Source organism: Echeneis naucrates, chromosome 5 (genome assembly GCF_900963305.1).
Source record: "Echeneis naucrates chromosome 5, fEcheNa1.1, whole genome shotgun sequence".
Taxonomy (NCBI): domain Eukaryota; kingdom Metazoa; phylum Chordata; class Actinopteri; order Carangiformes; family Echeneidae; genus Echeneis; species Echeneis naucrates.
The window spans coordinates 14,553,095-14,577,939 of record NC_042515.1 but is presented as its reverse complement, the minus strand read 5'-3'; the positions used below and the strand labels follow the sequence as shown (position 1 = coordinate 14,577,939).

Sequence of the window (24,845 nt, the reverse complement as noted above, 5' to 3'; positions counted from 1 at the left end):
TCCAAGTACCAGTTCAAAGGCCACATTCCTACGGCAAAATCTTTAATGAATAAGGAGCTCAATTTCAGAAATCACTTGCAATGCTGAAAATTGTTACTTGTGTTTCTTTTGGTTAAAAAATAAGAGCTATAGTTTGACATTTTGGAAAATGTGGTTACTCACTTTGTTGACAAGAGAGCGACGAAAGGATCGTCTCTGCTATCATGTCCATTCAATATTTAGCCTGCTAAAAGCCACTTAGCTTAGTATACAGACTAGAAACAGCTACCCTGATGGCACCTTTAGGGCAACTAGCAGAGTCACTTCTCAATGGAAAAGCCCTCAACCAACCAAATACAGTCAGTGACTTAAGGGATGCTGAGAGATGAGTATATTTTTTCCTTTATGCTAAACTGAACCACTCCCAGAGTTCTTCTGATTGTCTCATCTAAGGAGGAGGTATTTTGCTCTTATTTTTTAAGCAAGAAGCAGTAGGTAGTCCCGACTCATCTAGCTCATCTTCTATGAGAAAATGCTTGTACAAGAGATATTATTTTCAGGCAATTTCTTTGAAACACAGTGAAATTCTTTGAAAAGCTGACATTTATTTTAGAATAAGAGCCTGGGATAGATGTGGGCAAGCCTGTCAGAATAGGTCTGTGACCCAGTTTAGAGTTGTGGCTTACTGGTTAAGATACACTATCTTGATGGAGCTATTTAAGGAAAAGTAGATAAGTTTCTGCCCATCTCAGGAAGATGGGGAGACTCTTGGAGAGCTGACTGTAAACATACTTGTGTATATATATTCATAATACATTAGCCAGCAACTTTTAAAACCATCACAACAAAAAAAGGAGCAGCCATGATTTTTAGCAGATTCCATGCTGACATTAACACTTTTTCAGTTGGTGTAGCAAATCTAATTGCAAACAGTTGCCCTTTGCCTGTTTATAAATCCAACAGCTACAGTTATGGTCAGTTCAATATTCATTGTCTGAACTGAACTGAAGTGAACTAAACTCATTCTGCAGTTCTGTCAGTTCTCACTTTTCAGTTGTTCTATACTGGACAGTCAAATGTTGTGCAACTTAAGTGTTTTATTTATATAACTAACTAAAGTTCACCAGTTCACATTTTTTGTCTGCCTTTTGGTGCTGACCAAGTAGTGTACAGGCACCATACAGTGGGCTTTTAAAGCTTTAGGAATTGTCACAGCTGTGAGCGTGAACCAAAACAGTAAAGTTGAAGGGCAGAAAACCAAAAACAATGAGCTGAAGGAGGCCGGAGAGCTCTGTCCACAGAGAACTGAGTGGAGCTGCAGATATGGGTGATCTTTTTCTGTGGGTTCATCACTTTTAGCAACCTCATTCTCACACAAAACACATTATTTTAAATATTGGCTATAGCAGCTTTAAATTTGTACAAATGCATAAATTCCAAAACATTGAAAAATACTTTGTCTGAGGGCTGCTTTGTTTTAACTTACTGGAAGTAAAGTATAACAAACCAAATTTTTTACATTTTAATTACCATTGGTGACTTGTGTTTAATGTGAAAAACACTTTAATATAAAGTCTGTACACTTTTATTTGGCATACAGTTCATGGAATAGGTAACAGACATTTCACTTTACTGTAACACAGCTACACAAGAAGGTGTACGTTTAACAGAAATAAGAAACCTAAGTGGTAATAAACAACAGGCCATCATCTTCTGCTGAAAGTGAAGATGCAGAGGATGAAAATAATATATTTTCTGAGCCACTGGGTCACAACTGCTTTTGTAAAAAGTCCTGACACAGCTGTCAAGTCTTTCACAACATCCACGCAAATCATCTGAATGACACAGGACAGTGAGCAATCATTCACCACAAGACCGTTCAGCACAACCCAGTAGACAAAAACGTGGCACCGCCACATTCAAGTCTTGACTTAGCAAGCTGCACACATCACTGCTGAACTGCTGAATTGTGCATTTGTGTCATTTTAAAGGCTGTTCTCACTTTTGCCATGTTTTATGCTGGACAAGAAATGGCTCATTTCAGTGCACTTAAAAACTTTTGACCATGTAAATGGACTCTATTCTGTAATGAAGTACCAGGAGCCCACGTTCAGCCATTCATGCCAAAGCCAGGCAGTGTCAGGGTCAGGTCAGCTGACACGTGTTGACCCATTCACACCAGCAGCACACATGGATTTAACTTAGGTCTCTGTGTCACTCTGAAAGGGCTGTTTGTGTTGATGACTTGTGCACCATGTTGTGACCCTCATTTGTCAGGTTGCTTTTATGTATTGTACATTTTATTTGCATTTTATATATCAAGCCCAGTGAGACATATTGCTGCGGCTTCAGATAACTTAGTGTACATGATAAATCCCAAGCATCATTATACTTGCTGTTGGGAGCATGATTGAGTTTCAAGTCCAGCACTCTACTGAGATTTTCATTCCTTGTTTAAGTGTTTCCAATCTTGGTTCCTCCATTAAATAAACTTCAGTCTAATTTCAACAAATCCAACAACAAATGTGTTCATTCACATCCATTTAAGCCTCTCCTACAGGGGTTGTCACTGACAGCCTTTTTTTTTTTTTTTTTTCCTTTCAGAGACAAAAGTTTGATGGTGACGTTAAGACGTGTCCCTGATTAAATTCATTCAGTCAAAAAAATGGAAGCAAATAGGCCTCATTCTTCCCGGCTGTGCTAACTCAAAAATTATTAAATTATTAAAAAGTGTGCACTTTATCTAAACCCCCCAGCTTTGCTGTGAAGCTGTAACATTCATGGCTATTTTCCAGGATCATTATTCCTGCTGGAAGATTGATTTAAATGTGTTTCAAAACTTATAATCCTTAACACAAAGTACCCAATGGAAAACCTTAACATAAGCCTAATTGTAGCACTAAGCCTCCAAGCGGCCACTCACGCTGGGGCAAAAACCACCGCACGTGGCCCTCAGTGGACCTGCAGTTGTTATTTCTGAGAGATGTGTGTAGAGCTTTTAACAGGTCAATACCTGATAAACTTTTCAAAGTTATATAACATCCAGTGATATTATCCTGAAGATTGTACACTGTTTTCAGGCAGCCCAGCTTTTAATGTGGAGGATTTCCCACACTCAACTGTATGTGTGTAGGCAGTGTGGTCTCTATGTGCATTGTGTGCTTCTGGGAAGAGAACGAGCAGCTGCTTGCTCTGTTATTATTAGAAATTTTGCAAATAGTCTTGAGTATTATTTATCATTTGGACATAATGGCATTCTTTGAATATGGACAACGTGTGAATTTTTACCTTCATGTTTGTGTGTTGACTTGGCTGAGCTGGTCCCAGTTGCAGTGATGTTTTAATGGATTCATTGGCCATTTTTAAGAATGTTTTTTTTTTTTTTTTGGCTTTGTTGTCATCATTCTTCCTTTCATCTTACTCTCCACCAGAAAATGAAATGGGATTTTCCTTAATGTAAAACTAGCCGTTTAATCTTATTGGAAATATACTGTGCAGCACACTGAAGCAAAGTTCAGGCTCAGATTTAAATATGTCTTGTGCACATGATCAGTGATCGGGCTTCCTGACTCACAGCAGATGCTTTGTTTAGCTTCCCAAAGTCAGGGTAAGGACCCTCATGCTTAGCCAGCAGTTAAAGATGCTAATGTTGTTCCAGCTCATTGATGGCGAATGTGAAAGAGCTCTCTAGAGATTCTAGTCTTGTTTCTTGAAACTCTTGCATCACACTGAGACTTAGAACTTTTACTGGTCTTATGAAAAGGCACTGAAGAATTTCATATAATCTTCTTTAATATGTTTCCCTCAGTGGCATGCTAAGTAGGCTTAATTGTCATTTTTCTCCCCATGCAGCTACGTACAGTGTGTGCTCTGGTGCCGCTGTTGCGAAGGGATTTGTCTAAACTGACTGACTTGACAATGGTGGATCACACCTTTTTGTGGTTTTCGGCCCCTTTCTGGCGCTGAATTTGATTCGATCCTTATGTGGAAGTGAAAGAGGCTGTTGTAACCTCCACCCTCTGAGCTCTGACACAGTCTGGCACAAATAGCGGTCATGGCTGATTACCACTCTGGGGTTGAGACATGGTGAAATCTCAGTAAGACATCCAAATAGCTCTTAATTAAGTTCACATTTGATTACTCTGCCTTGCTTAATAGGTTCTGCCCCTCAGTACAACAAAGGCCTCAGCAGACCGACTGGATTTGACCTGTAAAGTCCAAACAATCGCAGGCAGAACTGTGTTGTCCTGCATGACAGAGCTTCATTTTACTTGGCAGCTATTGCCAGACATGAGCACATTCCTGATGTTAATTCTCTTCAGTTCTAAGTGTATGCATAACAGACACTTACGTAGGCTTACAAGCACTCAGACTGTCTTAGAAACTCACAAAACATCCCATAAAATTAAGGTTTGTCTAGAAAGGTGAACAGCTAGATGGGCAAACAGTCTGGAAACAAACTCAAACTCTCACTCAAGAATATTGATCTAATAATACAGACAAGTACAATGAAAACATGGTCATGATTTGTCAGCTACTCTCTCTTAATCTTAATGTCAATTCATGTTGAACTGCTGTCTAAATCTTTCTTGTAATGTATCACTATTGATTCACTAGTGAATAGACTGCGTCAGCTCCCTCAAACTGTGCTGGAAAGGTTTATTTAAGAGGCACAGCTGGGGCTTCTTTTTCTCTGTTTTGTAACATGACAAATTGGAAACATTTTTTTTCCTCCTCCCTACATTTCTCTTCTCACTCACTTCCATTACAAAATCCCGAAGCATTCATTCCTGGGCTGTGGAAGGGGATGAGGAGACCAGTCAGTGTGGTGGGCCTGTGCTGCGTCTTTGGGCCTGAGCTGTAGCACCCCTGTCAGCTCAGTGCCACCCTCTCCTCCTATAGTTCATCCTTCATCTTGTTCTTATCCGTTTTCAATCTTTAGTCTTGATGCTTGATGGTGGCTTTGTCTGCAGGGGCTTTGGTGCTGCTGAACACTACAAAATAAAAACACACTTCCCATGTAGTATTTTAAAGTTGTTTGTGATTCATTTCCAGCAGGATCTCTGGTGTTTAATTAGTTTTTTTTTTTTTTTTTTTTTTTGCACTTTGTGTGGTTGTTTAGCTACTCAGATGAGTCCATTTAAGTTTCCATGTTTTATTGCAATTCCTGGCTCTTAGAAAAAGAGTGCACTGAGGTTTGGCCAATGTCAAGATTAATTATATACAACTCAAGCTGTATATCTTGCCCTCCTAAAAACCTCTCTCTCCTGAATATTTGGTAGCATTGTGAATCGGCTCCAGCAGCAGAGAACTCATCCTCTGCCCTACACAAATAGTTCAGGTGTTTTATTAGCATCACATGCTATTGTCACTAGACCAAACGCTTTTTTTCCCTCTCAACAGACATCGCTGCAGTCTCTGTAAGCATTTTGAATAATTCACTTTGCAAGTTCTTCAGCCAGCACACCCACCTTGTCCTTTGGTGTGGCCTTCCAGCTTTGTTACTCTCAATTGTTTTCAATGATTCAGCATCAGTTACTATTCTCCGGGAACCAGAAAGCATTGCCGCCTCACATCAGAGGGGATGTAGCCTGAGGAAGTTTATTTTGCTTGCATAGTAAAGTAAGGCAGCTGCTTTCATGTAAAAGCATGAGCTTTATGCACTTTATGCAAGCACAAAATATTTATTTTATTTTTTTTCCTCCTCCATACTTTAGTCATACTGAGATAAGTATGGGGTGCATGTGAATGAAGCCAGCGTGATTATTTCACCCGAGGAGATTCCAGATTATGGACTTGTGTGACAGATCTGACCTCAGGATAATTATCCATAATGTTTATGTTAGATACTGCTCTGTAAAAGTGTAATCATTTAACCATGTTAAAATAATTGTGTTTAGAGATGGCAGTGTCTTAAAAACTGTTCTGTCAACAACAGTTTTCATGGATTGAACTGTAATAGCATAAGCTTGACTTGTATTTTTATTAAAACTGTTACCCTGGCGACCTTGTATCTTCTGAGCATTAACATATTATTATCATTACATGTACCAGTGAGGTTACATCACATTTCTACGTGAGTTAGTTCTACGGGGCTGCTAGCATGGTTGTCGATGTGCAGCCTTGTTATACTGAGGTGGATCGATGGTTTGCAGATTTTTCACAGATCCTTGTTGGCCCAGTTTTTGCTGTGCCTCCACTGTGAGGTCAGAACAGTAGATTTAGTACTGGTGCACATTGTCTTGCTCAGGGGTACTTGAATCGTGGCTGTCTGGTTGAAGTAAGGTCTCCCTGTGCAATACCTTACACAGATTGGATTCCATACTACTCAGGCCTCCTGTCAGCACCACTGTTAACGGTACTCTTAAGTCCAGCTTCAGCTCAACTGTTGTTGAGTGGTGTGCGATGAGATGGTAGTCTCAGTGTCTGCTGGAGATTTGTAGTGCCCTGGTTGATCTCAGAGGGAAGATGGCCAACTTATTTATAGCTCGGCTGAAGGTGTTGGAGGAAATGGGGCAGTGGCTGGGGGCGAGGCCTGTATTGGCCTTAGTTGAGTGCTTCTCCTCCCAACCACACTGAGCTCATCCTGGAGCACTAGCAGACAGGGGTGGGGGCAGAGGGCAGTGAATTTTCAACTGGGCCCAAATGGCGGTGACCCAACACATTTTCATGCTGCCTCCACTTTGGTAAACACACAGGCAGCTCATTGATAGCATGTGTGACATTCCTCCATCCCATCTCAGTATCCCAGCCCCGCTCAGTCTGCTCTCAGATCCTCAGGACTGGCCCCTAGCTGTGAGATCCCTGCAGCCCCAACCCCACTCTTTGACTTGTACTTCACACCCACCTCTCCATTTGCTCTCATTGTGGCCATTCACCTACCTCGGTCTTTTAGGTGTGGCATCAAATTATTTTTTCCCTTCATCCTCTATCTCTCTGTGTCACTTCCTTTTCAAACGAAACATAAAAACCCAAGAGACCCTTTCTAATGTGCAACAACACACAAAACCTTGAAAGTCCTTCAAATCCAAAAGTGTGTTTTAATACAGGACAGAAATAAAGTGCATTTCGTATTACTAGCCAGATAAATCCAGAATATGACTTGATTTAGCTTCAGTTGCGATGTAAATAAACCTACACATTACTTCTAGTTGTACTGCAACATCAAGTTTCCCACAAGAGCAAGAAAGTCACTTTTCACCTATACTATTAGCGTTCCAATTTTCTGCAGTGGGTATTAATTGCTCTCAATAAAATTTTTTATCTATATCATATAGTTAAAATCATAAAATCTGAAACTAAAATTCTGATTAATCCATAAACAACTTTAATTGTAATCAGCAATTAATACATTCACTCATTAATATCATAAAAGGAACATTTAAATCAAGAAAAAGAACATCAAGGAAGGCTGATGCATGAACCTCATCAACAGGAAACTCAAGTTAACTATCTTTCACATTAGAAATAAATTCAAAAACAAAAGACTGTACAGCTGCTGAAGCTGTAGTATGACCTGATCAAATGTCAGCTGGGTTGTCATCAGAAAGTCAAGATCTTTAGACGGGGGAAGGTGTGTCGTCTCCCAAAAATTACCCTGAATCCTCCTCAGTTGCTACATTCTCTTGCATCTCTCCTTCCATGTTGTTTGGAAGACAATAATCACCCAGTCTGTTTGGCTTCCTTACAAACAGTGTGGTTTGTGCTTCCTGGAATAGCAGTGTTGATTTATAAAAATCAGACGTTTACGCAATAGTGGAAAATAGTGTGCAAGGAAGGAAAAAATGATTTTATGTGACCTTTGTCTAAATAATGTAAAACAAACACGCATGTGTGCATTTATGCACTGCTACTGTATATTTGTAGGTCTAGTTGTGATTAGATAATCTGAGATTGACTTTAATGGAGGAGCTGAACCTTTGTCACAGCTGATTTATGTGGATGTCCAGTAACCCTTAATGCCAACTAAACTCCTGACCTACCTCCTCTTTTCGCTGGAATGCTCCTGTCTTCTTACGGTCAAGTCTGAGTTGACTCTCCACTCCTCTCACAGATATAATGGGAAGAGTTAGCAACATGTTGAACAGAGCATGTCAACATCTAAATAAACAGCAGACAACGGAAAGATGCAACAGGACCCGCTGCCTGTTACAGGACATTTTGATGCCGCTAAACAAATAAACAAGGAGACATAAAGGCCTGCACCAAAGAAGGAGGATGCAGAGCAAAGAGGAAACACTTTAACACAAGCCTGGTTGCATTTAATGAATAATTCATACCCTTGTGACTTCTGAGAAAGAAGAATATGCTCCTCTACACACACACACACACACACACACACACATTCACAAAACCACACACATACACGCTCACACTGATCGCCGTGGTTCATGGAGTAGGATAAGTGAGGAGTGGCGCAAATGTGTGCAGCAATATGTCGGTTGAATTCATTGTATTTAGGTTGAGTTCCATGTCATTTCCCTTCAGTACTGAAACTGGAGGCTTCAAATCTAAATACAGTCATCCTGTTTATTCCACTTCATCCCATCATCTTCCCTTTTTACAACGAATACTTGTGTCATGTCCTGTTTGTCACGCTGTGTCTATTATTTGCAGTGTCTTCACCATTCACAATCAGTACCTTATATTCAATGCAGTGAATAAATTAAAGTGTATGTGTCAGCATGGAAAGGGACATGAGCTCCGATGATACAGAATTAGTTTAATCACAGGCTGCTGATAAATATTCGTCAATATTCGTCGACATAAAAATATCCACGGGAGGAATTCTGGTCACAGTTTGAGAAGGCCTGTTACTCCCTTTTAATGGAAAAGTAGAAAAATATTTGATTTAGGATATGAACAGATTTGTTAAAATTGTATTTTATGCCCTTTTACTTTAAGGGCAAATAAAATAGTTTTGTATTTAGCGCCATCTCAGTCTTTTTTTCACTGTTAACTCCACAGTCTGCCTAAATTGTCATATTAATGTTAGTAATATTTAGTTTCAGTCATCAGGACTGCAAAAACATTGCTTTTCACTCATACTACAGCTGCAACTGTTTATCAGGTTGAGAAGCAGGACAACAAGAACTGACACCTCTTTGCATGTCTCCTTTTCACTTTTTCACGTTTCCCCTACAAGTCTCATGTGTCTCCCTTGCAGTGTGAAAACCATAGACCAACATTCAGATGGGTGAAATCCCCCAAATGGCACAAAAGATATCTTAAAGCCTGCTGTACTCACTGAAATCCATTTTTACCAAGAAGTGTAGAAAAAAAACCGCTGTGCAGTCTGGCAACACTGCCTCCAGCCCTTTGGCCAACTGTACGCTAAGGCATGCATCTATAGAGCTAACACAGTTTTACAAGAGTTTAGTGAATTAGCGGGTTTTTTTTTTTTTTTGTTTTTTTTTTTAGGTTTTGGTGCAAAAGACAAAAGACCAGCAGAATATATATAGAATATATTTATATATAGTTTATATATAGTTTGTGCTTTTCTTCCCTTTTCAATGGCATACACTACCAGTCTACCAGCACCAGTACCTGCTGAATTGAATTGAAGCTGGTATTTCCTCTTTTTCTTGAGTTTCCAAACCCCGAAGTTGGTTCCATATTAAGCCCTCTGGAAAATCCTGTTTTCGTTTCTGCTTTTTCATTTTTGTATTTTTTTCACAAAAAGCAATAAGTAGGAAAAGTGACCAGTCAGCAATGAGTTGTTGTATCATGCTCCACTCCACTAAGGCCCAGCATGCCAGAATGCATCCCAGAATACATCTGGGTGACTTAGCTGGGCTGCTTGTGTGTAAATGTGTGTTTTTAATTGCTGTTCTGAGGGGACTTGAATTACTCTCCACCATTGGTAAGGTTGGATTAAAGGGGAAATAGATGATAGGCAAGTAATTCATTGAACAAGATGTTCTTTTATATCTTCCAGACATACTGCTTCCCTGCAAATGGACTGGGAACACTGACCTGTATATTCAGGAACAGCAAGTTTATACTAACCCTTTAAAGGCCTGCATAAATATGTGTTTTGGTTTTTTGTGGATCCATTGTCTATCCTCTCCATTAAGTTGCAACTTTCCAGAACCTAATTAGTGCCAGTGAGGGCCACTTTTGGCTTAGAACACCACAGACCCTGTTTGCTAATGAGACCTCGGGAATAAAGATCTTTGATACAAAAGAAGCTGTTTTTTTTTGCCAGAAATCTTTTCATTAACTTGCTTTTGTGTTTTTTCTTTTTAGCCCCAAAGACCTGCAGCTCAAAGCAATTTGTGTGTAAAGACGGGGTGACGTGCATCTCTAAGGGCTGGCGCTGTGATCGGGAGAAGGACTGCCCCGATGGCTCTGATGAGGAGCCCGATGTTTGTAAGTCTTTCCACTATCTTATGTAACATCATTATGATTCTGGTACAGCTGAATGAACTTTGGCTGATATTTAACCATTCAGGGAAAATAATTGAAGCCTAGTAAAAATGTTTTCCATGGTTTTAGACAAATATATCATAATCTTTTTATATCATATCACATTAATGTGATGTACCCCTTGGCAGGTAGGTTGACAATGCTTTTCGTTATCACAACCTTGTACTTTTTCTCCCATTCAAGTCTGTAAATTAAGTGGAATATACATTCTCCTTGTTCATTTCTTATAAAACGTATAAAAAGAATAAAAATGTTTTCAGGCATGTTCAGAAATAGTACATTTTCAAAAATCTGTATAAATTGAAACCTTTGCAGATTGAAACTCACAGTTGGCTTGTGGAATACATTCAGCCTATCTGTATAGATGATCTTTGGGAAATGCATGAATTCAGTAAACTGGTTTGATGTGGACACTATTCAAACAACTGTACTGTACATGTAGTGCTCAAGTAATAGACTGAGATTGATGGCTAATTAAATTTATTTGGCTAACCACTGGCAGGCTGGCGGAAAGAATGGGATGTTTTATCAACTGGTGAGAGCGGTAATTTTGACTTCAAATAGTCCTGTTACGCCCAATTAGGTGATTTACAAAGATTGTGTTTCTTTGTTAGATGTGATTTCCTTTTGCATTCAGCGCCAAAGAGGATGCAGACAAAACCAACCTGAGAGTAGTACTAGAAATAGATGGCTGCCTTAATTATATTTGAGAAGCTTTGAGGCTGAATCTGTGGGAAGTGAATGAAAGCAGCAGTGTCTTTTTGGTTGGCCTCTTAGACTGAAACGCCTGTAGTTTTCTAAGAGGACAGAGGGCTCTGGATTGGGGGTTTGGGGGGGGCGGGGGCAGTTTGTGTGTATGTGTGCGTGTGTGTGTGAGTACACAAAGCTGGGTTAGAGTGCTGTAGCTGCAGACTGGAGTCAGAGACTGTATGAGAGTAGGTCTGGAAGTCATTAGAGACTCGCCCAGAGCAATGGAGAAACCTGCTGTTTTTCACAACCTGCTCTTTCCCCCCTTCTCTTCTGTGGGCCAGCCTCCTTCCGTGTCTGTATCTGGGACAAAAATACAGTGACTCCATCTCCCGTCTCAAGCTACACCTCTTAGATTTTGCCAGATTTTCTCAAAAACAACAGTTATGGGACCTATGATCTTGACAGACCTTTCGTTATGTACAATTTGCGCAGAAAAAGTCCTAAATAACTGACATGCTTAGCTTTTTCAGAATGTGGAATCTTTTGAAGTTTGGTGAGATAGTTACTCAAGGTGCCAAGTGCAAGACAAAGGTTGGCGTAAATGCTAGTAACTTTGTCCTTTGATAAAGTGAGTACACAAGGTTAAATAGTCTGCTAAGTTGTGTTTAATGGAAGTGCTGGACAGCTGTGCCTATGTGGCTGGAGCAGTCTGCAGGCCCCGACTACCCTGCGTTGGGTTCTGGTGCGCAGAGAGACACTGGACACGGGAGATGCTGTCCAACTGGAATTTTTTATTCCTGTAATGTGTGATGACACAAAATTCAAAAGAGGGTGTAACTTCTCATGCTGTCCACACTGGACAATCTCTTGCAGTCAGGATCAACTCAGACTGGCGGGAGACGGACCCGATGTCACAAACGGCGCCTCCAAGGAATTTCAAAATAAAAGCTCTGACCATGAAAATAAAATTAATACAAAATGTAAAGCCAAAATAAATAAATAATATTACATCATGCGAACAACAATCTTAATTTATATTGAGATAACATAATAATGATAAAAGTAAACCAAAACACATAATGGGAGGGATTTTGGTGAAATTAATAAAAGAAAAAAAAAGTATAATAGACTCTCTTTTCTCCTGTATGTTACACCTACTTAAAATTAATGTTGTTTTTTTTTTTCAACACCAACAGTGAATTGATCGCCAAAGAGCTGTGGTTTTCAAAAACCTCAGTGTTTGTCAATTCATTATGATGAATGTGAGACCTGTTAACAATTTTGAATCTGTACATAACCATTTGTCTCTACTTGAAACAATATTTGTCCCTTCTCAAAGGATGTATTTGTGACTGAATATTTATGAACATATTTATGTTCTAAAAGAATCAATGGCTTTGGGGCGTCTTGTCACATACAGGGAAGGACATTTGAAAGCAATTAAAAGATGGGTAAGTCAATACTGACCAGTCACATAACCACCACATCTATCATTCAATTCCAAACATTGTCTAGTCTCTCTCCCGGGTGCATTTTCAACGCAATTTGTTTAAAAAAAGAGCATACATTTTTGTAATTTGTTGCAGATGTTTGTTGTCACAGCTGTAGAGCACTGAATTAATCTCAATCCACTTCAATGCGGTTGATTTGCAAAGCTCATTATCGCTATATGCTCTGCATTCATATTGTCAATTCCTTTGTCTGAAAAGAAGTTTTTACTGAGGAAAAGCCAAGCTGTCAAATGAAAATGTATTATAACCACTGTTTGCACATCCTCTATATATTGTAGTTTAATTGTGATAAAAGTGGTTTTGCAGATAATTCTGGTTGAAAGATGCATAAGAGAGGTTTATTTGTTCACCCATGTGGATGGGGCTTCACAGTGGCCTTTGTTGGGGTGTTGGCTATTGCCAGTGAAGTCAGCCACTGTCCAGTGCAGCTGCTTTGCCCTGCTGTGTAACTCCCACAATGCTGTTCTTTGTACCCCGGCGTGCTGGGTCAGACAGGCATAGAGGGATGCTGAAAGAGTAAAACAAAAACAAAATGCTTGTCTGGGCATATGACCTTTTATGTAGCACTTTGATCTACATTCCTAATCAAGGAACAATTTAAAAGCACGTAATGAAGATAAATGTCTGGTCCATAGCCTTTGTTTTGGGTGTCGGCTCTTGTAGAACTGCCGTCTTCCCGGGCTGTAGACTTTATTGGGGTCCCTGAAACATTCCCACATAAAGTGAATATGCCCTGGAAACAGGAAGTGTGTAACACTGCAATGACGTCCCCTGTCCTGTAATAAGGGCAGTTTTATAGACAGTTCCCACCTAAGCCACAATTACCTCTCTAGGAGATTAAGCACTTTTGTAACAGCCACTTTCAGAGTGGGAAACATAATCTTTTATGATGTAATGCACGTCTTATTGACTTCTTTCAAAAAACGAAAGCCTAGAATGTAAATAAAATCTTATCATTCATCTGTTTGCTCTGAAGTCAGAGCCACAGCAGTTTTAATGAGCCATGAAGGGGATTATTATTTTGGGTATATTTGATCAGTGGTTTCATTTACTGGCCAGTTGACGCAACACCAGAGGTTCCATAGTGCGAAAACAGAAGAGAAAGTAATATACTTGATGCTGTTACTGTCTCCTAAAAGCAGCCACCACCCTGTCCAGATAGTCATCAGCATGACAAGGAAAACAACCTTTCCTCAACATGAAAGAGTCACTTACTTGGCAGCACCTTGTTCCTGCACATGTGAGTGCGCACAACCGAGATTTCAGTCTCCCTCTCACTCCCTCCTTTCTCTCTTTTACACACATTTTGTATTTTATGTAGATAATACAGCAGTGCTGCTTCTTTTTACATCAAACATGCTTTAAACTTTGTTCTTCAAATGTTCATGTTCGCCTGTAGTTCCTAACACCCACACAAAAACAACACAGAAACACAAATACCAGTGCAAGACCAATATAACACACCTACACAGGAAAAGGCTTGTCACTAAGAGTATGTAGAAGTCCGAAACTCATCAGCCCATGTAACATGAATAGTAGGGTTGCACATCTCTTTGTGATAGACGATTCGATACGCATCTAGATACACGGGTTACGATACGATTCAAAAACAATATATTTTTAATACAGAACGATTTTATACAATTCGATTTGATTCTACTGTTAACATTTGTTGATGTAGATGTAGACAATTTTACATTATAAAATAAAGAAGCCAATTCTATAAAGTGACAGTGACGTTCTTACAGTATTTTCAAATATGTAAAATACCAAATATTCCCAAGCATTGTTGCTGTATAGCACTGGCAAAAATAAAATTAAAAAATAACAACAAAACCACGTCAGTATATTTACTTTTAGACAAAATAGGAAATAAATAACCAAAAGGCTTGCCGTCTCTGCCCCTCTCTTCTATCCACTTATTGCAGCATGCAGAATTGCATGCATCACCTGCTGCTGGATCTCAACCAGGTTCTCCCAGACCACCCCACCCTACTCTGATGGGCAGAGGGGGACACAGTACACAACTTCACTACTTCGGTAAAAGTACAGATGCTCCTTGTCAAATATTATTCCAATACAAGTAAAAGTAGCTTTGTCAAAATATTACATAAGTAAAAGTACAAAAGTATTTGCTTAAGTAAAAGTATTTAAAAAATACCTCGGGAAATACAGTAAAGGAAACATTACCCACAAAGCCACCTGCCATGGGACAAGAGACAGAAGACCTGGTGTCCCGTAAAGTGGAGCTGTGCGGATATTAACCAGCTGTTTTAGCACAATATCAACATACATTTCAATATAGTTCCCCATTGCTGAGCCTATTTTGTGTTTATAAACCTTTCATCATCTCATCTCTACAAAAATGAAAGCACATTGCAGTGTAAAGGTGAGGCAGCATGTCTCTGTATGTCTTATTGTTTGTCTGTTGTGTGAGTGATGCATGTAAGTGAATTTCCCTCAGGATAAATAAAGTACATATCTATCATATTTTCATGAAAAATAGATAATATAATAAAAATAAATATATATAATATTTCTGTTTCCCAGTTTGGGATGTAAAGGAGAAATAAAGAGATAGATGCTTATCTACAGATTTTTTTTTCTGCCGTTTGAACTTGAGGCGCAAGGTGGTGTAGTGATTAGTGCCGACGTGCAATAAGGAGGTTGCGGGTTCGATTCCCGGTAGGGGCAGATGGTCAATTGGTGAAGAGTGACTGGGCTACAGTCACTCTTCACCAATTTACCATCCAGACCGGACCAGAGAGACGCGGTTTGATTTCCGGTGCGGGAAGCTAGGTTAATTGGTTACAAGTAATGGACTGGGCTAATGCAAGATAAGGCGCCCCCCCCAGGACCTAGACCGGACCGGACTGGAAAGGTGACGGCAGCCCTCCAGAGACCGGATCGGACTAGACCAGGTCAGACCAGAGAATATGGACCAGGAAAAAACTGAACGAATCAGCCACTGAGATGGGGACAGAATTTAATATTTCATTAAATGTAAAAATATATAGAATTATTTCACTATTTAATTAATTATTTCATGGTCCTGTTGCAGTGCTTCATGAATTTCTTTTATCTGTCAAACTCACCCATTGAAGTTTAACCCCCCCATAAATGGTTATGGCCACCTATCCTTCGCTAAGCCCCGCCCCCTTGGCTGCTTTTCTGTCTGTTCGGTGGGAAAATGTCCAGTCCAGAAACTCCCAGAAAGGAAAAGAAAATAGAGTAAGAAAATAAAAGGTTAATCAGTTTTCTGAACAAATATATTTTTAAAAAAGGTGGTGACAGTGAAGCTGGGATGAGAGACATAGAGCAAAATAAGAAACAGCGCAGTTAGCTTGTAACATAAGATAACTGACCAGCTCTAATGCTAACGTCCGTTAGCCTAGCTTGTATTAAAGCACAAAACGTTATCAGAAACAGCTGAGTTTGGTAGCTCCATAAGAAAGGAAGAGACAGAGAGGAGAGAGCTCGTTGGTTGTTAATGGTTTTTTGTGTGTGTGCAGAGAAAGACAGACCTGTATTCTGCTGTGAGTGATGAGGAGTTGGACTGTGTTGTTGTCAGTGATGTCCACAGAAGACATCCAAACTCTGGATACAAGCTAATGCGTGTTCAGGTAATAATACGGCCAAGATGTATAATGAAGAAGGAGCCGATCGTTATGGAGAAATAATCCAGGTAGGATGAGGATTATATCATGGCCATATTCTTGACGGTTCCTGAAGTGGGATAGGAAAGACCCCAGACAGGTGTTCAGCAAGGAAAAGTGTGTCAGGGGCTGAAAATTTTAAAAAGAACAGTATGTTATCTCAGGACAGTCTGCAGACAGGTATTAAACACCTGTTTTGCTTTAGCAGGTCTTTTTTCTCTGCAAAATAAAGCAACTTGTGTCTGAGTAGTAGCAAAAATAACCAGCTGCATCATCCATGTAAGAGTGTATTACTGAAGACACAGCTTGCGTCCTACATTGGCTCTTTAAAATTGGTCCCTTCAGGCTGATGACTACTCCCATCATCCTCCCCAACACCCAGGCCTTTCCTAGCTTCCTATTTACATAGCTGTTTTTCAATGCAAATATTAGTCATGTCTCCTTTGAATTAGTCCTCTAATGCTCTATGTAAGAAACTGTCTGGAGAGGGGTTTGATGCTTAATTTGTGATGATTAGGGTAGTCTCTATCTCTCTCTCTCTTTTTTAAAAGACATGTCTTTCAGATATTGAGTCATTTTGGGGCAGTGGTATAACCGCCGGTCTCCTCTGTTATGGGGAAACTCGCACTGTACTAATAGTTTTAGTTTAATCCTTATTGCATTGAGAGGACATAAAAGGTGAACAAATCAGATTAGTCTGTTCAGTCTGAGAAATAGAGTCACTACATAAGAACTTATTTTTTTCCACTTGGCAATAGCTCTTTATTTTCTTTCGTGTCTGTGTATGTACAAAAAAAGGGGAGAATGAAAATCTAATGTGTGTGTCTGAGTATGCCTGCGTGGATGTGTGGGGGGTCTATCACATTTTTTGTCTGTCCTTCTGTCCTTTTACACATAAGCTTAAGGAAGCAGATGTGTGGTATGATTTGCAGAGATTATTTTTATATTTATATATCTCACTGCTGATTTCCTTTCTGTCTTTCTGTTTACCTGTCCTCTTTCATAAGCAATCCTCGTGTACGTTCAATCTGTTTATAATTTTGGGGTGTCTGGTGGGGTTGTCCTATGTGAATCTTGGAATTTACTTTTCTGATAGAACTGTTTACTTAGTGGTTTCTCTGCCCTGAGGAGCTGTGGTGCTGCTGTGTTTGGAGAAGGCTCAGTTTGTTGTCCTTTAGAGAGCTGGATTTAGCCTTCCTGCTTTGCTTGTCACCCTGCCAGCCACCCTAGAAGCCCCCCAGGAAGGAATGAAAATGTGGTGTTGATATCTTGGAAGAAAAAGAGTAAGCAGAGAGCCAAGAGACCAAAGATCCAACTATGAGTGCAGAGAGGTCACATAGTCTGCCACCAGGGCAGAGATGCCCATAATAAACTGCATTAATGATGTGGATTTGTATAAAAATGCTGCTCCAATGAGTTGTGTTGTCCTGTACAAAGGAAACAAGGAGCTGAAAATAAACCTGAACATTTCTGAGACACCCACAGGTGTGGCTGGGGTAGCAGGTTATTTTGTTGTTTTTCACCTGCTGAGAGTTTATAGGAGAGCTGTCAGAGATAAACTGAGGTGGAGTGCAGACACTGTTACCTTCGGCAGTCTGCCTCTGAGCTTTTTGACAAGACAGTGTTGAGTAGCAACATCAAAAAACAAGCTCCCATGCTAGCCACTCTGTCCCCTCTTAACCTAAATGAAACGCCTGTGTTGTTGCCTCTTGTTTTCACTGCTGTGTCCTAGTTGTTTGTGGGTTTTGTTGCTTTGGCAGGGCAGATGATGGGGGGAGGTCAAGGGGTGCCTCGGGGTTGCTGGGTCAGGATTTGGGTGCTTGGTCCAAGAATGTGCCATGTGGGCCAAGACCATCAGAGGAAGGGCCTGGCGAGCATTTGAGGACATACTGTAGTGACCAGTGGTCAGAGAAGCCCAGTTTAGTGTGTCATTATGAGCTGCTTGTGCAATGCTGTTTGTTTTTGATGTACATTTATGGATCAACATATTAAATTATTCATCTTTGTCTGGATGGTTGATGTCTGTGAAAAGTCGACAGCCTTATTTTGATGAGCTAATGCTTATCAGTAGAATGTGCTGTTTATCCACTGTTGTTTCATACACTGAAGCCTCTGCAGTATTTAAAATGAAACTGGATGCAATGGGTACCCTGGCTGCTCTGTACAGTTGGCCTCATTCTGACTCACATAAAGTCTCTTTTATGTTTTGCTTGAACGCTGGCAATGTAGTGTTATTTGATTGTGAGTTTGTTATTGGTTGAATGAGCATTGTATCAACCAGCATATGGAAAGGAGACATAAACTAGTAAGTGGAAAATCCCCACAGCCTAACCAGCTTTGGGCTGAGAGACAGCCTGATTCAGACCCAGATACTGACTCCTCCTCAGTCAGCTGGGTGTCTTTCTCCTACTGGAGAGGTAACACAGATGAAGAGACAGTTTCCCTCATAAATAATTCTGCAAAAATGTTGCCAGTAAATGAAAGCGCTCAAGAGTGAGAAAGGTAGGAGCAATCTTAGCAGTTACAAAAAGAGAGCTTAATGTAATTTTAAAATATTATTCCTGGAACAACACATAAACAGAAAGGACCAGCACCCTCTCTGTCCCCACTGTGTCCTAGTGGCTGTGACGATTTCACCAGATCTCCTTTCATGAGGCCAATGCCGCAGTTTGGAACAGGCTTTGCACGTGACACTGAGGCTCAGCCTGCTTTGTAGAGGGCCACAGCCGATTTGTGTGATCCAAACAATGGCCTCAGTTCTCTTGTCCTCCACCTCCCTCACAATCTGGTCTGCCCTGGCTAACTCGGACTGGAAAAGTGCATGTGATATACCTCTGTGTGTTGGGGCTTAAAGACTCTATTTGTGCAAGGTGGCTGAAATCTATCACCAGTATTGTTTTGATAATTGCTTAAAGAAAAAGGGCTTTGTGTAGCTCCAAAGGAGACTGCAAAAAAAAAATATTCCTCTGGTTATTACTTTTATCCTTTATATGTAATTAAGTATTGCCCATTCACATAACGTCTTTTTTGAAATGCAATTTTAAGTTATGCTAAAGTTGTTGTTTCTGACTTTCCCCAGCAGAGCAGGTGGATGCTGATATTTACTTTGGCTGTGAGAGAAAATGGTTCTCCATCGGGAAATGACCACCCGTCAGTTAGTAACCAAATTTTCAGCCAGTGGCACTGCCTCAAGGATAGCTTGTATCAAATCAAATCAAATTTACTTATAAACTGAGCTCTATAGCATTATTTAAAGAGACCCATCAAATCCCTCCATCATAAGCAACAGTGACAAGGGACAACTTCCTTTGAGAGGCAGGGGGGAGAGGGGATAAGAGAGTCTGAGAGCAGGAGGAGGGAAAATACAACTAAACCACTAAATGTACAGTATGTCGTAAATTTTAGCAGTCAGTAAAAATACGGGTTTTTAGCAGAAGACGTGATAATGGAAATGATTAGACATGTTTATTTGCTAACTAATAGTAAGTACTGAAGCAGCAGGTGTTGAGCAGGAACATCCGCACCTGCAGGATGAGGACAGGGAGAGAGGAGGACCAAAAGACTAGAAACAAAGATAGTGACATGAGTATAATTAAAGCACAATTAAACTCTAACTTTTAACTATAGGCTTTGTCAAAGAGGAAGGCTTTAAGTGTGATCTGTAATGTTGGGAGAACGCCCCCCCTCCCCCAAGCCGATACTGGGATTTGGTTCCACAGAAGAAGAGCCTGGTAGCTGAAAGATCTGTCTCTTGATTTAGTCTTGGGGATTCAAAGAGCCACAAGTAAACCTACATTTAGGGAGTGAAGTGATCTACTGGGACAGTAAGGAACTAAGAGCTCTCTTAAATACAATCATCAAGAGCTTTGTATGTCAGGAGAAGGATTTAAAATTCTATTCTGAATTTTACAGCAGAGAAGCTAACACGGGAGAAATGTGATTGTATGAGTCAGTGACAGAGACACCAAGATAGTTTTCCCTTTTCCCTAGACTCCAACGGAGCTACACAGCAGAATTGCTTACGTTGTAGAGGAATAGACCAAGTAGAAAGTTGTCAAAGAAAGAAAATAAAGAAGAGTTTGAGTTTGAGCCTGCTAACCTGCCTCCATCACAGTAGAATATTAAATCAAAGACCCTCTTTAATTCAAATTAGCAATGCCTTTTCCACTGAGGCCCTGCTGACAGCTTACACAAGAATGAAGTCTTGTGGGGCCCCATCCACTTCCTGTGGACGAGGTGTTATTTATATTTCTCCCTCGGTCTCTCTCCCTTCTTCTTTTTGTCTCTTACAGTTTTCATTTTCCAGTTACTGTAAATGGGTCAGCAGATGTTGGGGAAAAATAATGGGAAGAGATAAAGAAAGAAGGAGGGACTTGGAGGTGGGACAGTGAATGGGTTGATGTTCCACACAGGCAGAGAAAGATGAGCCCTGTAGTTTTTAATAAAGTTCATACACGAAAAAATAGTCAGGGGGCCAAACAGTCTTTGAATGACATGCATCTTGGTTTTATCTAGTCCTCCATCATAAAATGAACTTACATACAAATTTTTCCTGTATCATACCTACAATACAGTCATTGTTTCTAATAAATTTGTAGAGACACAAGTGCTGTTTAAAAAAATCTTCTTCATTTAAAGTTCTGTTGTGAATTATGGAGTCAAGACTTGCAGTCTGGCAATGCGGTGCAAGGTTATGGGCAGAACACTGACTGGACAGAAGTTGTGCTGAGTCATTGGTCTTTTTGTGGATGAAAGTCTGGTCAGTCATGAGGTAGGGCACTTCATCCAAGAAAAAGAGTTCAGTAATAAGGTCATTAAGGATAAAGCCCTCAGTGCCTGGCTAACAATTTTACTAGTATTTTACTAGTATATTCATTTTAAGTTGATGTTAAAACTACATACCTTTATTGTCTCAAAAGAGGAGGAGAAGTAGTTTTGAGCCCAACTCTCATTCGCCCAAGATGGATATGATCTTTTACTCAGTCGTACTACTATGGCAGGTCTGCATGCCTATGGCGGGCCTACTGTTGGTGTTTTGTCTTTGGGATAGATGTAGTGAAGGTAGTCATTTGGCCAGGCCCAGTTCAGATAATGGTGTGTTTGTAGTTTCTGCTTGTTTTCCACCGTGGCCCCTTATGCTGCCACAACGGTTTTTGGATTTCTGCCTAGTGGTTTCTGCCTGTTAAGTTGGCAAGAGGAAAAGATGAATATAAATCCACAATAGATGAGAAGAAAAGTATTGGCAAGCAGGGTAAAGGAGCAAAGCAGTTTTTGGAAAAGACGTAGAAAAGGAACTTAAAAATGATCTCTGATACTTTGAGATGACTTTGTCTGTCTCTCAGAGATATGTGAAAATATAATTGTTGAGACACAAAAGCTGTGTTTTCAGCAATTTTACTTCGAAATCTGAAGAAAATCTTGTTCTTCTCTGCATTACTTGTATCTGTAATTAATTACTGCAGAGCCAGTATTCCATGTGATTCTTCAGTTGATCAGTCTAGTTTGCTGGATGAGGTCTTTTTGTTGTGTGATCATGATGCATCTGTTCTTTTCCCTAAGGATTCATATTGTATTTCATAAAAGTGGAACAAGTGATTAGTAGTGCGGGTCCAAGACATTTATTCACATTTTAGTCAGGAACAGCTTCACAATGTTGGAGCTTGTATGTCTATAATGGCCCTGAGTGACTCTCAACAAAAAAAAAGAGTAGAGAATGTTTCAAAGTCAATTTCAATCTCTCCTGAGTTTTTTTTTTTTTTTCAGTCCCACACTCACAGTGGATGACCTCTGTCTTGTGTTGTCATTGGATCGTTTGTGATCAGACCCACCGCGGAGCTGTTAGTGGACATGGACAGATAGCCTGATGTGCAATTACTTCACAGACTCATTTTTGCGTGGTCTCAGTCTGACAAATATGTTATCAGCCCCACATAGAGGTAGCTGTCTGTCTGAAAGTCTGTCATCCTCTGACAGGATTAGAGGCCAGAATTTTATAAAGATTGATTTTAAAGCGGTTCTGTTTTATGGAGCACTTTGTCATCACGACATAATGAATGAAAGAGACAAAGAGAGAAGGCGTATGACAAACAGCCTACGGTAAAATCAATCATAGGAACTCATGGCTACATGGTGGTGCAATATAGGCACCAACATAGCTTCAAACAAATCCTCTTGCAACACTTGCGTGTGCATGGCACAGTGCGAGCTGTGTTCACTGGGAAAGTGGTGCAGTTGCTCTGAGATTGTGTTTGTGTGTCTGTATATCCATGAAGACTCTTTTAGCGACTTTCATTGATAGAGGCACAGACAAAGCAGAAATCATTTAACTCAATGAAAATCAGCTTTCATGTTTCATGCATAGCACTTCAATGATTTTTGCGATTAGCGAGTAGAAACTCTATTTGAGTTGTATTAATTGGTCGATTATAGAGCTGAAGTGATAAGGGGGGAAAACAATTGTTAGCAGCAGATTTAATTGTGAGATGCATCTTTTCTCTCTGCATGGAATACACACAGGAGAAACAGCCAGGGAAACAAATAGAACCGATACTATCGATCATCATCATCACACAAAGAATTATATAGAAATTTCTCTTGCCCGCTAAAAAAACTTTTCTTTTTTAATTTTATTTGCAAATGGAACAACATTAGTAAGTAAAAGATTCAGCTTCACATCAGCCCTTTTCAGCTGAGCTTATTTGTGTTTGTCTTGTTCTCAGGTCCACACAGTACTGTCTCACGGTGCCCTCCCAATGAATACCAGTGTGGAGGTACAGAGCTCTGTATCCACATGAGCAAACTGTGCAACGGAGTATCGGACTGCACTGATGGCTGGGACGAAGGCCCGCACTGCAGAGGTATCACTGTCACACACATGCACAAATTGCTGAATTTTCTGACCATTTCATTGTAAAAAGGAGTAATAACAATTCATACTGGTATATCCCATCTGACTCAATGTCGACTGTACAACCCAAATTCACACATAATATTTTGTGTGTGTCGAATTGTGCTGTAGTCAGTGTAAAAATATGATGGATAGGCATTTTTTTTTTACCCCATCAAGCCTAAGTTCTCCATTCTGCACCGAAATAACAACAGGATGTTTGGCATTCTGCATATCTACCCTTTATTCCATATAAATGAAACAAGACTGACATTAATTAATCAGCTATAAAATAGAGAAGTCATCATTTTGAAATCCAAAAACTAGGGAAGTCATTTGTGATGAGCTGGAAGAATTTAATATCCTCTTCTAAGAATGTGCTGATTGAGTATTGTGAAAAAGAGCCGAATATCGTCACAGCAAAGGGTGAAGGCCTAATGGGAACATTAGTTGGTCTGTTTTTAAGCATGTTTTTTTTTTTTTTTTTTTAAAGGTAACCAGAAGAAGATAAGTGACAGATACTGCCCATGCAGTTTCTTTGTCTCACACTGGTCTGGGACAAATATATGTCCCATAAAGTTCAAGTTCAAGACCATTATCTGTCCCATTGGGGCAATTAGTGCTGCTGCTGTGGCAATAAAAACATGCTACCTGATGTTACCTGTACTTAACTGAGTTGAGTATAGAGATGGCTGAGCATACGAAGGAGGAATACATTTTAGAATAGAATGCCGACATAATCTCCCCTGCGTCATTAATATATAGCTTGAAGTGTATATTAATGCTCCAACAATTCTCATTTGTAGTAATTTTATAATGATGTTCATTTAGCTTGATACCAAGGCTCTCCTTTCTCGTCTCCAACAAACCCAGAAAGCAGCAGCTAAGACTCAGAAACAAACCAAAATATTAAATTCCTGTTTTCCCATGCTCTGAGATTTTCCTTCCAAGAGTCACTGTTAAATATTAACCTCACCATCTCTTGCTCTCCTGAGGTGGGTACCTGTCTTTTCCACATCTGTTTTATTTCCATCTCTCTGCTACATGTTCACTTAAAAATGAGTTGGGATGAAATATTTATTAAAGAAACACGTAGAGAGGCATCGGAGGGAGAGGACATCAAATTTTCATACACTTTCAGGCTCTCTGGATTTTGAGGTTAGAGTGGACTTCTGTTTTCTGTGTGTGTATATTCACTTTATATTGAGGAAAAAAATCTGCCAACCTGTGGGGAAGCAAAAACGTGTTAAATATGCAATTGGATTTGAAGGTTTTAGGTGTGTGTGTGTGTGTGTGTGTGTGTGTGTGTGTGTGTGTGTGTGTGTGAATTAATGAACTATATTTCCCTAGAAGTTCTTTAGTTTTCCAAGGGCTGTAAATGTCCCCTTCATGGTCATCCAATTGATATGAGTGTTTTGCTTTCTGAGCCAAAACAGAACATTTTATTTGCTCCAAAATAAATATTTTGTGGTATGTGTCATGGTAGCTTGTTTACATTGTTGCCCATGTTGGTTTTCTAAACACATCTAAGTTGTTTGGTGCTCAGACTTGTTTTGGAAAATTCCAGGCACGTCTGTAATTTGAACTGTGGTTGTCCCAGCAAGCCTCTGGAGTGCAGCATGGAAATTTGACTTGTCCATCTGTAATATTCATAATATTGTATAAGGATCCTGGTAATTCTGGGAATTCATTTGG

The 24,845-nt window shown here is 39.9% G+C and overlaps 1 protein-coding gene across 3 annotated transcripts in view; it reads left to right on the top strand.

The window, feature by feature from the left end:
- The window catches only part of LOC115043928 (low-density lipoprotein receptor-related protein 1-like), an 83,765-nt gene that overhangs the window by 3,103 nt on the left and 55,817 nt on the right, over positions 1-24,845 (top strand). For all 3 annotated transcript variants that reach the window (XM_029502716.1, XM_029502715.1, XM_029502713.1), the window contains exons 2-3: positions 10,228-10,350; positions 22,984-23,121. In XM_029502716.1, coding sequence (XP_029358576.1) covers positions 10,228-10,350; positions 22,984-23,121 — 261 coding nt within the window. The remainder of the gene's footprint in view (positions 1-10,227; positions 10,351-22,983; positions 23,122-24,845) is intronic.